The following is a 15954-nucleotide window of genomic DNA, read 5'->3' as shown; positions in this document are numbered from 1 at the left end:
GTTGACAATTGAGTCGCGTCCTCGTGTTCATACAACCCAATAAGGAAGGTGAATCCGTGATAGCCGCTGTTCGTCTGAAGATACGCCCCGAAGTGTCCCGTGAAGTGAATTGTGCATGTGGGCGATACTCCTGAGTGCTTGTGCTGAGCCTGTTCCTGCCGGCAGACCGTCGAGGTTAGTGCACGAATCCTTTGTCCTTCGTTTGCCCCTTTTCACCTGCGTGGACACCTTCTAAATTCTAAACAACCCGCATACAGTCCGCTCCAGCTCTCGCTGTCGAAGGTGGACAGTGGCCCACGAATTTACACCATTCTTAGTGGTACCGTTCGAGCCGGATTCTCGAACTTTGTTTCGTCAACTACGTGGCGACTGCGATCTAATACTGATCCATCCCTCTGGTTTGGCTTAACAAACGCACCCGCCCTTATTAGGATTGTCTAATAAGTGTATTTTATATTATATTACCTATATATTTTATACCGCGTAGCATAATATTTGTCACGCATTTATTACGAACGTATATCGTATCTACGCCACAATAATTGAGTTGTAGGCATCCCCCATACATATATAATTATATATTTGTATAATTTAATAACATATATTGCATATTTATTAAATAATTACTCATAATATTTCGTATCGTAAGTCGCGACCGACCTACCTACATTTACGGTCGGCTCGTGCGACGACGTTAGCCGCTTAGTTCATTAACAAGCGTTATCACCCCGGTTTACGCGTCGAATTAATTTATTTGTGTTGTGTTAACATGGCGGACAAAAATAAAGGTTTAGGAACCGCTTCCTCAATTCCAAAAGATAGGGAGTTAACATTATTAGAGGCTAAACGAAATGTTATTTTCCAAAGATTACAAAATATTTATGATTCTTTGAAAAACGTACATACAGACGCAAGCGTAAAGGAAAGTTTTCTTAGCTCGGTCGTCACATTAGATACGCTTCGTACTGAGTTTCAAAATCTTTTAGATCAGTATAATGACCGTTTGTTAACGATTGATCCTAATGCGACACCTCAATATTATAGCTTAATTTCCTTTGACGATTTGTACGGCCACATTAAATTAGTGCATTCACAAATTAGCCCTCAAACTCAAAGCAAAGAAGCATCATTACGTAAAAACAAGCCGACTTTGCCGCCTATCGAATTGAGGTCATTTGATGGTGATATTCTTTCATGGCCTTTATTTTATGCCAATTTTAAATCGACTATACACGATAATACAACTCTCACTGACTCAGAGAGGATGTATTATCTGCTCGGTAAACTGACGGGGAAGGCACTTAGCGCGTGCTCAGGAATTACACCCTGTGCCGAAAATTATTCTTTGTTGTTACAAACTCTCATAGACAAATATGACGACAAACGAATGATAGCTGCTACTTATTTAGATCAGCTGTTAGAATTTAAATCTATAAGCGCCTCTGCGGATAACTTTGATTCATTTATGGAAAAGTTCGTGGCAGCCTATAGGGGCCTTAAAAATCTTAAGCTACCCGACTTAACGGATTTTATTGTATTACATATCGCGCTTAAGAAATTAGATTCCGATTCTATACATAATTTCGAACGGTTAGGTGATTCGTCTTCGATACCTACCTGTGAAGATTTAGTTAATTTTATTAAAAATCAATCTAAAATAATGCAGCGCTCATCCCCAGCGTCTCCGAGCAGTAACGCAAAGAAAGTTGTCGATCGTGGAAGCACGGCTAATAAGAAAAATGCTTCTTCTCAAAAACTCGCCTTTGTGACCACGGTTGACAATAATCAGCCCACAGTTAAATGTTTGTGCGATAATATAACTCATCCACAGTTATTTAAATGTCCGCGTTTTATACAAGCTTCTCCAGAAGAACGCTTTAAATTAGTTAAGGAATGTAACGCGTGTGTAAATTGCCTTAGTAATAAGCACAGCCAAGTTTCGCGCTGTAATTCAAATACGAATTGCAAGAAGTGTAACCTAAGACACTCGACCTGGCTCCATATTACTGCGTCAGATTCGAACCCCGCTACGTCCAGTAGCATGCCCGACTCATTAACCACTGAGCCGCTAGGCACCGCGCCCGCCGCGCCGAGCGATGCGCAGGCGCCGGTACAGCCAGTGTGCCCGGACCACGCTAGAACGGGTCCGACGGTTACGTTGAATGAGAGCGTTGTATTATGTACGAGATCCATTGCCGCGTCGCATACATCGCGTAGTGAAAGTTCCTCCGAACCTCGCACGCAATGTAATATGCCTACTTCGGTTTTACTCGCGACGGCTCAAGTAATAGTTTACGATAGTGAGGGAAACACTCACCTATTACGCTGTTTATTAGATACAGCGGCCGAAGCGAACTTCATCTCAGCTGATTGTTGTACGCGCTTGAATATTCTCCAAAATGATACCCTAAACACAATTGTTAAGGGTTTCGGTGGCTCAGAAAAACCTATAACTAAGTCGGTGTCATTGCAATTGCATTCAAAATATAATACGAATATTAAATTCGATATTTCAGCACTGGTTGTAGATCAAATAACTGAAAACTTGCCTTCGTCGCTTATTGATAAGGATGCGCTCTCGCATTTAAGTAATTTACACCTCGCGGACGATGCATTCGCTAGTCCTAGCCCTATTGACATTTTAATAGGGTCTTCACTTTTTCCGCATTTATTGCTTCCAGGTGTCGTACTCGGAAAACGTTCCGAGCCTTCTGCCGTACATACGGTCCTCGGCTATGTCCTCATGGGTTCTGCACCTACGCTGAGACCCACTCGTGCTCAGTCAACTACGACTGCTTGCCTCGCCTTAGTGCGTAGTCCGTCGACTGCCACTAGTAACAATGTAAATAATCTTCAGGAGCTTACCTGCGCGTCCGTTCAAGGTTCAGTTGGCCATGAATGCGAAAGATTATGTAGCACTATCACTGCACGAGTTCCCGTCGGTGATAGTTATTCAGTGACATTACCTTTCCGCAAAAATGTTTTCGCGATGGGTAATTCATCCAAACATACATTCAAACACCTGTTGTGTTCACCGCGTAAACCCAAAGCCTCCTCCCAGCTGAGGTTGGCTTATAATGAAGTTTATCGCGAATACTTACGGAATAATTGCATTCCACTTGCACCTCGCGTCGAGTATGACCGTTCGCTTATACCTATTTATTCGTTTCCGCATCATGACGTCATCCGCGAGGACAAATCTAACGCGACCAAGTTGCATGTCGCTTCTGATGTCGCCTGTACGCTTAGCAGCTTAGCTATTCGTTTCGTATTGCTCCATGAGCCTCAGCGTACATCACCCGCAACATCCCAGCTGCCAATTAAGGAACTGGATGGTATCTCTGTACCTGAAGTACCAGGACAGAAACTTCTTTCGGGCAAACTCTTGCCCAAGCGTGAAAAACACTTACGAGCTAGACTACAACTTCTTTTGTCTGCACTCAGACCTAAGTTTCATACGCTAACCGATCGACGTTTAATATTAACTCGCGGTAAAAATAAGTGTAACACGCGCGTTAAATTAAAACTGCGTCTTCTAGCAGCTGATCGGCCGAGTAGCAAGGGCCCGCTCGCTAGTAAAGTTATTGTGCATACAGGCTGCAATTACGCAGGCCCTGTGACATACACACGAGCAAGGCATTGCGGCGCTCGTAGGCATAAAGCTCATTCACACAGTTTTACCTACCGGACTAATCGCGAGATTGACATTGAAATCGTTACGGATTTCATTACGAGCTGCCTTCGTAACGCTATAGGAACTCGATCCTATCGCAATAAACCTCTTAACTTTACATTTAAAAATTATCGCTCGCGCTTTAAGAAGTCACTTGAAATTCATATTTCGTGCAAGTTAGAACCTCCTGCTCTCCAATGTTACATTGAGTGTCGGGAAAGCTTAGTCAAAATAATTAAATTTCAGCGGCTCAAAGTAATTGGCCGACAACTTTTGTCTTGCGAGGTACAAAATACTGTCCTCGTACAGATAGACTGTTTAATCATTTCACCACTGCTTCCTAAGCTTGGCTCAATTACTGCTGAACCGATAGCATCGGTGCCTGGTTATCTTTTACTCGCCTCTTTTGTGACGTCGTTACGCAAACCAGGCGATGATTCCAATTACTTTAATTTGGGCCATTCGTTTATAAATAAAATTGCCCTATACATTTGGAAGCGATGGATAGGTGTTGTAGACAAGATCCATCGTTTTAACAACGGTGTAGCTCATATAGCTTCTATCAGGCCGGCTAGGAAGACTTTCCTACGTTTGGCAGTTCTTACCTAATCGTTGAGCCGTTCTTTTACTTTAGTTTAGGTTAGATTAGGTAAGGATAGTTAATAATTATTATTTCAATTTATAAATTAAATGTTATCGCTATGTATATTTAGCATATGTTTATGTATGATATATCGCCTATTTATACATACAGTTTTTACTGCTTGCTGAAAGCAGCCCGCTATTTGAGGAAATATTATTTTTCTTAAAGGCAACCCTTTAAGGGCGGGGGAATGGTGGCGCCACCTGTTAGTACCTTTGGATAAACATAATTTGACAAGGTGTTCATGATTATTTTATCTACCTACCCTCCATTTTCCCCTTCGTGCACTTTGCCTATGTTCGTGGTGTCAAATACAACGCCACGACGCCAGTATGTTCTGCGTGCTCCGCGAGACGCCCCGTTGACAATTGAGTCGCGTCCTCGTGTTCATACAACCCAATAAGGAAGGTGAATCCGTGATAGCCGCTGTTCGTCTGAAGATACGCCCCGAAGTGTCCCGTGAAGTGAATTGTGCATGTGGGCGATACTCCTGAGTGCTTGTGCTGAGCCTGTTCCTGCCGGCAGACCGTCGAGGTTAGTGCACGAATCCTTTGTCCTTCGTTTGCCCCTTTTCACCTGCGTGGACACCTTCTAAATTCTAAACAACCCGCATACAGTCCGCTCCAGCTCTCGCTGTCGAAGGTGGACAGTGGCCCACGAATTTACACCATATATATAGATTTGTCTGTGTTGGTGGGTTACAGTGAAGTATGCTTGTGGTTCCTTGTATACCATGGGATTCTACAGAGTAGCGCCATCTATCCAACACTAGTAACTAATGAATGTGAACTCACGACAGTGTCATCGACAGTGTCAATGAACTCGTCCTCAGAGTCGCGTCATATCAGTAATCATCAGTACTATCACCTGTCTTCGTTTTTGCCGGCGTTCTGGTTACACCCTGTATAATGGGATTCCGCAGGGTAGCGCCATCTATCCAACACTAGAAACTACAGTGCGACAAAGCTATCTTGGCGCGTGGCGAAAATCGTAACTAACGTTGCCGTCAAGTGTCCCCTTTGTTCTTGTTTGTATAGTCTAAGCCTTTGTTCTCCAACAGCGCCCCCCTGTCAGTGTCATTGAAGTGCCAAGAGGACCTTGTTGCACTGCTGCGCGATTGCGGGAGAATGACAGGTACAATGTCACGATCGCAATCACCTTTGATTGGTTGACGCTCGCTCACTATTGGCTACAATGCATTGTTGCAACAAGAATAACACAAATTCAGCCAATCACAATTGAGATTTTAATAATGATTTATTAGAGATTTAGAGGATTTTAATCCTCAATAGCTCAACAGGAGTGGACTGAAAAACCAAAAGGTCGACGGTTCAAACCCCGCCCGTTGCACTATTGTCGTACCTACTCCTAGCACAAGCCTGACGCTTAGTTGGAGAGGAAAGGGGAATATTAGTCATTTAACATGGCTAATATTCTTTAAAAAAAAATGATTGATGCAGTTTTCCCGCAATCGAGGTGCTGGTTACACCCTGTATAATGGGATGCCGCAGAATAGCGCCATCTATCCAACACTATAGTGACTAATGAACGTGAACTCACGACAGTGACATCGACGGTGTCAATGAACTCGTCCTCAGAGTCGTGTCGTGTCCGTGGCGGCGTCACGCTCGTGTGTATGGGCGACGACGCGCCGCTACCCGACCGGGAATCTGTGAACCAACTAAACTGTTATCATTATGAAATTTGCATCTTTGTTCGTAAATATCCCCAATATTTTAAACTGAAGACAGATATAAAACCTACGAGCAGACATAAAAATAAAATTTGTTTACCAGTTCAAAGATTGGCTTTATATACCAAGAATGTGTACTGTACGGCAATACGTATTTATAACCATTTACCGTCGCACAGCTATGGAATGAACCTCAGATCTTTTAGAAGTTATTTGTTTAATTTTCTACTAAATAAAACTTATTATAGTGTTAATGACTTTTTTAATGACAAATTTTAAATAATGCATGAATAGAAATAGACATTTGAATTATTAAAAACATTTACATGATGAGTATGAGTACACGATGACATCGCAATATTAATGAAATTAGATAATTTAGAAATAATTTTGCACGCCATGTTTGGCAGGATATGTAACTGATTACCTAACTTTTAAGACCCCATGTAAATAATATACATGTACCTACCATATCTGAGCAAAATAAATAAATGATTATGATTATGATCATCATATCAACCCATCACGCACTACTCGCACCAAGCACCACTGCCAACACGCACTGTCCGAAGACCAAAGTCTTGGAACAGTGCGTGTTGCCAGTGATGACATATGGATCCGAGACATGGTCGCTAACTATGGGCCTCGGGGGTTCGATCCCGGGCACGCACCTCTAACTTTTCGGAGTTATGTGCGTTTTAAGTAATTAAATATCATTTGCTTTAACGGTGAAGGAAAACATCGTGAGGAAACCTGCATGCCTGAGAGTCTTCTATAATGTTCTCAAAGGTGTGTGAAGTCTACCAATCCGCACATGGCCAACGTGGTAGACTATAGCCAAAACCCTTTTCACTCTGAGAGGAGACCCGTGCTCTGTAGTGAGCCGGTGATGGGTTGATCATGATGATGATGAGGATACAATTCTGATCCGAGACATGCTCGCTAACTATAGGCCTCATAAGAAAGCTCAGAGTCACTCAGCGGGCGATGGAGAGAGCTATGTGCGGAGTTTCTCTACGTGATCAATGAGGAAATGAGGACATCCGTAGGAGAACTAGAGTAACCGACATAGCTCAACGGGTTGCGAAGCTGAAGTGGCAATGGGCAGGGCACATAGGGTCCCAAGGTGCTGGAATGGCGACCTCGTTGGGAGACCCCCCACTCGGTGGACGGACGACACCAGACGAGTCTACATCAGAGTATATACATACACGTGGGGGAGGTATGCTGTGAGTCGCGACACCTCGCCAACACGTCGCCGGCGACAAGTTCGAGGTCAGCGCTGGGGAAGTTCTGCTCGTCGTCGCCGACCGATAGGAATCACGCTACATCAGAGTATATACATACACGTGGGGGAGGTATGCTGTGAGTCGCGACATCTCGCCAACACGTCGCCGGCGACAAGTTCGAGGTCAGCGCTGGGGAAGTTCTGCTCGTCGTCGCCGACCGATAGGAATCACGCTACATCAGAGTATATACATACACGTGGGGGAGGTATGCTGTGAGTCGCGACATCTCGCCAACACGTCGCCGGCGACAAGTTCGAGGTCAGCGCTGGGGAAGTTCTGCTCGTCGTCGCCGACCGATAGGAATCACGCTACATCAGAGTATATACATACACGTGGGGGAGGTATGCTGTGAGTCGCGACATCTCGCCAACACGTCGCCGGCGACAAGTTCGAGGTCAGCGCTGGGGAAGTTCTGCTCGTCGTCGCCGACCGATAGGAATCACGCTACATCAGAGTATATACATACACGTGGGGGAGGTATGCTGTGAGTCGCGACATCTCGCCAACACGTCGCCGGCGACAAGTTCGAGGTCAGCGCTGGGGAAGTTCTGCTCGTCGTCGCCGACCGATAGGAATCACGCTACATCAGAGTATATACATACACGTGGGGGAGGTATGCTGTGAGTCGCGACACCTCGCCAACACGTCGCCGGCGACAAGTTCGAGGTCAGCGCTGGGGAAGTTCTGCTCGTCGTCGCCGACCGATAGGAATCACGCTACATCAGAGTATACATACACGTGGGGGAGGTATGCTGTGAGTCGCGACACCTCGCCAACACGTCGCCGGCGACAAGTTCGAGGTCAGCGCTGGGGAAGTTCTGCTCGTCGTCGCCGACCGATAGGAATCACGCTACATCAGAGTATATACATACACGTGGGGGAGGTATGCTGTGAGTCGCGACACCTCGCCAACACGTCGCCGGCGACAAGTTCGAGGTCAGCGCTGGGGAAGTTCTGCTCGTCGTCGCCGACCGATAGGAATCACGCTACATCAGAGTATATACATACACGTGGGGGAGGTATGCTGTGAGTCGCGACACCTCGCCAACACGTCGCCGGCGACAAGTTCGAGGTCAGCGCTGGGGAAGTTCTGCTCGTCGTCGCCGACCGATAGGAATCACGCTACATCAGAGTATATACATACACGTGGGGGAGGTATGCTGTGAGTCGCGACACCTCGCCAACACGTCGCCGGCGACAAGTTCGAGGTCAGCGCTGGGGAAGTTCTGCTCGTCGTCGCCGACCGATAGGAATCACGCTACATCAGAGTATATACATACACGTGGGGGAGGTATGCTGTGAGTCGCGACACCTCGCCAACACGTCGCCGGCGACAAGTTCGAGGTCAGCGCTGGGGAACTTCTGCTCGTCGTCGCCGACCGATAGGAATCACGCTACATCAGAGTATATACATACACGTGGGGGAGGTATGCTGTGAGTCGCGACACCTCGCCAACACGTCGCCGGCGACAAGTTCGAGGTCAGCGCTGGGGAAGTTCTGCTCGTCGTCGCCGACCGATAGGAATCACGCTACATCAGAGTATATACATACACGTGGGGGAGGTATGCTGTGAGTCGCGACACCTCGCCAACACGTCGCCGGCGACAAGTTCGAGGTCAGCGCTGGGGAAGTTCTGCTCGTCGTCGCCGACCGATAGGAATCACGCTACATCAGAGTATATACATACACGTGGGGGAGGTATGCTGTGAGTCGCGACATCTCGCGAACACGTCGCCGGCGACAAGTTCGAGGTCAGCGCTGGGGAAGTTCTGCTCGTCGTCGCCGACCGATAGGAATCACGCTACATCAGAGTATATACATACACGTGGGGGAGGTATGCTGTGAGTCGCGACATCTCGCCAACACGTCGCCGGCGACAAGTTCGAGGTCAGCGCTGGGGAAGTTCTGCTCGTCGTCGCCGACCGATAGGAATCACGCTACATCAGAGTATATACATACACGTGGGGGAGGTATGCTGTGAGTCGCGACATCTCGCCAACACGTCGCCGGCGACAAGTTCGAGGTCAGCGCTGGGGAAGTTCTGCTCGTCGTCGCCGACCGATAGGAATCACGCTACATCAGAGTATATACATACACGTGGGGGAGGTATGCTGTGAGTCGCGACATCTCGCCAACACGTCGCCGGCGACAAGTTCGAGGTCAGCGCTGGGGAAGTTCTGCTCGTCGTCGCCGACCGATAGGAATCACGCTACATCAGAGTATATACATACACGTGGGGGAGGTATGCTGTGAGTCGCGACATCTCGCCAACACGTCGCCGGCGACAAGTTCGAGGTCAGCGCTGGGGAAGTTCTGCTCGTCGTCGCCGACCGATAGGAATCACGCTACATCAGAGTATATACATACACGTGGGGGAGGTATGCTGTGAGTCGCGACACCTCGCCAACACGTCGCCGGCGACAAGTTCGAGGTCAGCGCTGGGGAAGTTCTGCTCGTCGTCGCCGACCGATAGGAATCACGCTACATCAGAGTATATACATACACGTGGGGGAGGTATGCTGTGAGTCGCGACATCTCGCCAACACGTCGCCGGCGACAAGTTCGAGGTCAGCGCTGGGGAAGTTCTGCTCGTCGTCGCCGACCGATAGGAATCACGCTACATCAGAGTATATACATACACGTGGGGGAGGTATGCTGTGAGTCGCGACATCTCGCGAACACGTCGCCGGCGACAAGTTCGAGGTCAGCGCTGGGGAAGTTCTGCTCGTCGTCGCCGACCGATAGGAATCACGCTACATCAGAGTATATACATACACGTGGGGGAGGTATGCTGTGAGTCGCGACATCTCGCCAACACGTCGCCGGCGACAAGTTCGAGGTCAGCGCTGGGGAAGTTCTGCTCGTCGTCGCCGACCGATAGGAATCACGCTACATCAGAGTATATACATACACGTGGGGGAGGTATGCTGTGAGTCGCGACACCTCGCCAACACGTCGCCGGCGACAAGTTCGAGGTCAGCGCTGGGGAAGTTCTGCTCGTCGTCGCTGACCGATAGGAATGATGCCACGTCGGAGTTATACGACATCGTCTCCACGATCTGTAACACGGGAATAATTATTAGGGTTCCGTACCTTAAAATAAAAACCGGTCAAGTTCAGGCTCGCGCAATGAGGGTTCCGTACTACAGTCGTATTTTTTCGACATTTTGCAGGATAATTCAAAAACTATGATATATAAAAATAAATAAAAATCTGTTTTAGAATGCACAGGTGAAGACCTTTCATATAATACCACACTTGATATAGTTATAGTATTATTAGTTCATGACCACAATTTAATTTTTTTTGTGTGATCTAACCCTAAATTCACGGTTTTCAGATTTTCCCCCAAATGTCAGCTATAAGATGTACCTACCTGCCAAATTTCATGATTCTAGGCTAACGGGAAGTACCCTGTAGGTTTCTTGACAGACCGACAGACAGACAGACAGACAGACAACAAAGTGATCCTATAAGGGTTCCGTTTTTCCTTTTGAGGTACGGAACCCTAAAAACGGAACACTTATAGGATCACTTTGTTGTCTGTCTGTCTGTCTGTCTGTCAAGAAACGTATAGGGTACTTTCCGTTGACCTAGAATCATGAAATTTGACAGGTGGGTAGGTCTTATAGAACACGTAAGGGGAAAAATCCGAAACCGTGAATTTGTAGTTACATCACAAAAAAAAAATTAAAATGTGTTCATGAACAAATAATTAGTATTTTCAACTTTATTTACGTAAACAAGGTGGAACGGAAAACATAGATTCGTTTGATTGGTTGGTCACTTAAAATGGTTAACGCACACCGAGTGTTTTGTCCTTGTCGTTTATATATGACTAGCTTATGCTCGCGACTTCGTCCGCGTGGACTACACAAATTTCAAACCTGTGTTTCACCCCCTTAGGGGTTGAATTTTCAAAAATCCTTTCTTAGCGGATGCCTACGTCATAATAGCCATCTGCATGCAAAATTTCAGCCCGATCCGTCCAGTAATTTGAGCTGTGCATTGATAGATCAGTCAGTCAGTCAGTCAGTCATTCAGTCAGTCAGTCACCTTTTCCTTTTATATATTTAGATTACGTAACAGAGAGAGCGCTATACTAACTCCTCTCCGTGGATAGAGTATAGTATTACCTACCTTGTGTAACTCGTCGACATATGACTGCATCGCGATATCGGCTGACATATCCCCAAGTTTGTTCCACGCCTCCCATTTTGCCCTGAAATAAATAAATAAAAGGGTTATAACTAGCTGATACCCGCGACTTCGTCCGCGTGAAATTAGGTGTTTTAAAATCCCGTAGGAACTCTTTGATTTTCCGGAATAAAAAGTAGTGTATGTCACTCTCCAGGTCTTTATCAATACCCATGCAAAAAATCACGTCAATCCGTTGCGACGTGATTGAAGGACAAACAAACAAACTAACACACTTTCGCATTTATAATAAGGGTAGTGATTGTTACCTACTGTAAAATGGAATGTGTTTGGTAAATATCTATAAGGTCATTTCAATACATACATAAATAAATGCTATCAAGAATATTAAGATATCAGATAAGTAAGATTGATTAAAAATATAAGTAGATAATATAATTAGATTACGAGCCGTGATAGCCTAGTGGTTAGGTCGTCTGCCTTCTAATCGGAGGTCGGGGGTTCGATCCCGGGCACGCACCTCTGACTTTTCGGAGTTATGTGCGTTTTAATTAATTAAATATCACTTGCTTTAACGGTGAAGGAAAACATCGTGAGGAAATCGTTCTCCATAATGTTCTCAAAGGTTTGATTTATTTATTTATTTATTTATTGATCAAACATAGGTACACTTAAACATACTTACTTACGAGAACTAATACATAAAATACATAATAACAAAACCAATTTGTTAAGTAGGTAGGTATACAGAAAAATCTACTGTCCCTAAGCTAGGTATACACCTGTGTTTTAGGCGACAGCACTCTCCTTAAAATTGATGGCTCATTTTATATACAAAAGAAAAGGAATCTGCATGTAAGGTAGATATTATAAAATTTAACATGTTTAATGTAATTATTAGAACTATAACTATTAGTGAGTGTATGTGTGTGTGTGTGTGTGTGTGTGTGTGTGTGTGTGTGTGTGTGTGTGTGTGTGTGTGTGTGTGGGTGGGTGTGGGTGTGTGTATTATATATTTATTTTGCGAAGTGTGGTGTGTGAAGAGAGCGCGCGGCATGCTGAGAGAGCTGGCATGAGAGCCAATTGACCTGTTGACGACGTCCCAGAACCCTGGCTTGTCCTTGTTGCAGGGGCCCTCGGTAGCTTGCTTGTAGTAGCTGTAGAACCGCAGCATCATCTCATTGCTGGGCTGGTATGACCCTGGAGACAATACAAAATAAACATTTAAATAGACAACCTAGGTTGTTATCCCCAACATATCCCCAAGTTGGTTCCATACCTCCCATTTTGCCCTGAAATACTTAAATAAATAAAAGGGTTATCTTCTATATCCATACTTCCATACTAATATTATAAATGTGAAAGTGTGTCTGTCTGTGGTAGATGCATTCGACTATTCGTAAGTGCTTGTAAAAGTTTATACGAATAAAAAAGATTTTTATTTATTTATTTATTTATTTGTCTGTCAGTCTGCTAGCTTTTCACGGCTCAACCGTTTAACCGATTTTGACGTTGGTACAGAGATAGCTTGCATCCCGGGGAAGGACATAGGCTATTTTTTATCCCGGAAAATCAAGGAGTTCCCATGGGATTAAAAAAAACCTAAATCCACGCGGACGAAGTCGCGGGCATCATCTAGTTTTCTACACTAATATTATAAAGAGGAAAACTTTGTTTGTTTGTTTGTTTGTTTGTTTGTTTGTTTGTTTGTTTGTTTGTTTGTACTGAATAGGCTCAAAAACTACTGGACCGATTTTAAAAATTCTTTCACCATTCGAAAGCTACATTATCCACGAGTAACATAGGCTAGATTTTATTTTGGAAAAAAATAGGGTTCCGTAAGATATTTGGGTTTTTCGGACACAAGGTGTAAAAAATCAACCAGAAAAGTTACTTATTTTGCGTACGCTGCCTAAACTATAAAAGATAGAACCATAAAATGTTCTATTTAATTGTAGATCTTATAAATATCTACAAAAAAGTCCGCGACACACTATACCCATCTATGTCGAGTGAGGCACAGCAACCATTTTTTTATTTAAAAATCTTGAATTTTTTTTGGACTACATTTAAACGCGTTTATTTTACTCATGCTATTAATCCTTATCAAAATAAATGATTTCATCACTAAGAACAGTTTATGGAGATAATATTTGGTCTTTGAATGATTAAAATTGGACGTTTGGTTTTGAAGTTATGGCGAAATTAAAATATTACGATTTCTGCTGCACGGCCCGTTGTTATTATATAAAGAGGTAATGTCGTTAAGTTTGTTTGTAGGGGGTAATCTTTAGAACTACTGAACCGATTTTAAAAATTCTTTCACCAGTAGAAAGCTACATTATTCCTGAGTGACATAGGCTATACGGGATCTTTAAAAACCTAAATCTACGCGGGCGAAGCCGCGGGGATCAGCTATATTATATAAAATTCAAAGTCCTGACTGACTGACATATATTATATCAACGCACAGCCTAAACCGCTGGACCTAGAGATATGAAATTTTGAAGGTGTGTTCTTTGTAAAGAGTAAGTATCCATTAAGAAAGGATTTTTCGGAATTCCACCCCTAAGTGGGTTAGATGGGGGATGGAAGTTTGTATGAAAGTCCGTCATTTTTGAAGTTACATCGATGAAAATTGGTATTTAAGCTTTCGGTTAAAAATAAAAAAAATACGTATTTCACGTTTTTTTGAAAATTCTACTACCAAGGGAGTTAAATAGGGGATGAAAGTTCGTCATATTTCAAGTTATTTCCATGAAAATTATTATCTGGGTTTTCGGTTACAAAAGAAAAAAAAATACGTAGGTACCTATTTCAGGATTTTTGATAGTGCTACCCCTACGCCGATTTTCTAAATTCCACCCGAGCAAAGCCGGGGCGGGTCAGCTAGTCTATATATATAAGAGGAAAAGGTGACTGACAGACTGACTGATCTATCAACGCACAGCTCAAACTACTGGACGAATCAGGCTGAAATTTGGCATGCAGATAGCTATTATGACGTTAACATACGCTAAGATTTTTTTTTTTAATTCATTTCATAAGGGGGTAAAATAGGGGTTTGAAATTTGTGTAGTCCACGCGGACGAAGTCGCGGGAATAAATTAAAAAAAAATAGTCCCGTTATAAGTCCCGCAAATTGCTAATGCGCGTGGCCGCAAGTTTAGAGCTGATGGTATATTTTTATTTCTTCTGACGTCGAATGTCGTCATTTCGATGTTAATGAGACACGGTCCCAGCGCAATAGCAATTTGCGGGACTTATACTCATTATCATTAAACATGTAAGTATATTGACCTAAAAACATATTATTATTGATAATGGAGGCGCTCGACATATTTGTCGACCCGTGATAACAAGAAATAGGCGGACGCTCGATTACTTCGGCCATCTCTCTGCACCGAATTCCTCATTGTTTACGGCTATAAGAGTTCCTTTTTAGAGTTCAAAGGGAAGTACCCTATAGACAGTGGCGTGCAGCTCATAAAGGCATAAACGCACTGCTTACCCTCATTGTAATAAGTCAATGCTTATTTTTCATTTTAACCTGCCGTAAAATAAGTTCATACCTAAATGCATACCCTGGCTTGAAGTCCTGTGCACGCCACTGCCTATAGACACACAACAAAGTGATCCTATATGGGTTCCTTTTTAGGGTTCCGTACCTCAGAAGGAAAAACGGAACCCTTATAGGATCACTTTGTTGTCTGCCAGTCTGTCTGTCAAGAAACCTATAGGGTACTTCCCGTTGACCTAGAATCATGAAATTTGGCAGGTAGGTGGGTCTTATAGCTGGCTTTAGGGGAAAAATCTGAAAACCGTGAATTTAGGGTTAGATCACACAAACAAAATTAAATTGTGGTCATGAACTAATAATTAATATTTTCAATATTCGAAGAAAGATAACTATAACAAGTGAGGTATCATATGAAAGGGCTTTACTTGTGCATTCTAAAACAGATTTTTATTTATTTTTATGCATCATAGTTTTTGAATTATCGTGCAAAATGTCGAAAAAATACGACTGTAGTACGGAACCCTCAGTGTGCGAGCCTGACTCGCACTTGGCCGGTTTTTTTTTTCTTTTGGAGGTACGGAACCCTAAAAAATAAATGCAGAAAATAAAACAAAACTTTTACTTATTAATACTTAAGTTTACTTTTACTTGGTAAATAAATGGGTTACCGTTTAAATCTAGTTTTTGTCTTTGAAAGTCGTATAATATATTCTAGATTTCAAGGAGGGGCAGACGGAATAAATGGGTATTTTGACCTGTCCGTAGTAAACCGATTATTTTAATATAATTAACTTAAATCATACTTAATTTAGTTTCACAATGGTACTGATTCTGAGCACAACCTAATTTTAGAGTATTCGCATGCACTTCTTACTTAATATGTAATATGAAAAGGACAGACGCAGTTTGACAGTTTTAAATTTAATTTTTAGATGGTAAAACCCGTGATTTTAGCGCACAGTCGCGAGCCTACTGGT

General features: G+C 43.8%; 2 protein-coding genes across 2 annotated transcripts in view; both read right to left on the bottom strand.

Moving 5' to 3' along the window:
* LOC117994789 (uncharacterized) overlaps nucleotides 1-15954 on the bottom strand; it is a 140481-nt gene that overhangs the window by 69833 nt on the left and 54694 nt on the right. The window lies entirely within an intron of this gene.
* LOC117994800 (acyl-CoA-binding domain-containing protein 5) overlaps nucleotides 1-15954 on the bottom strand; it is a 39362-nt gene that overhangs the window by 13046 nt on the left and 10362 nt on the right. Inside the window, exons 2-5 of the mRNA XM_034982760.2 lie at nucleotides 12546-12657; nucleotides 11440-11521; nucleotides 10211-10358; nucleotides 5877-5986 (exon numbers count right to left, since the gene is read on the bottom strand). Coding sequence (XP_034838651.1) covers nucleotides 5877-5986; nucleotides 10211-10358; nucleotides 11440-11521; nucleotides 12546-12657 — 452 coding nt within the window. The remainder of the gene's footprint in view (nucleotides 1-5876; nucleotides 5987-10210; nucleotides 10359-11439; nucleotides 11522-12545; nucleotides 12658-15954) is intronic.

Source organism: Maniola hyperantus, chromosome 27 (genome assembly GCF_902806685.2).
Source record: "Maniola hyperantus chromosome 27, iAphHyp1.2, whole genome shotgun sequence".
Taxonomy (NCBI): domain Eukaryota; kingdom Metazoa; phylum Arthropoda; class Insecta; order Lepidoptera; family Nymphalidae; genus Maniola; species Maniola hyperantus.
This window is presented reverse-complemented; position numbering and strand designations above follow the sequence as displayed.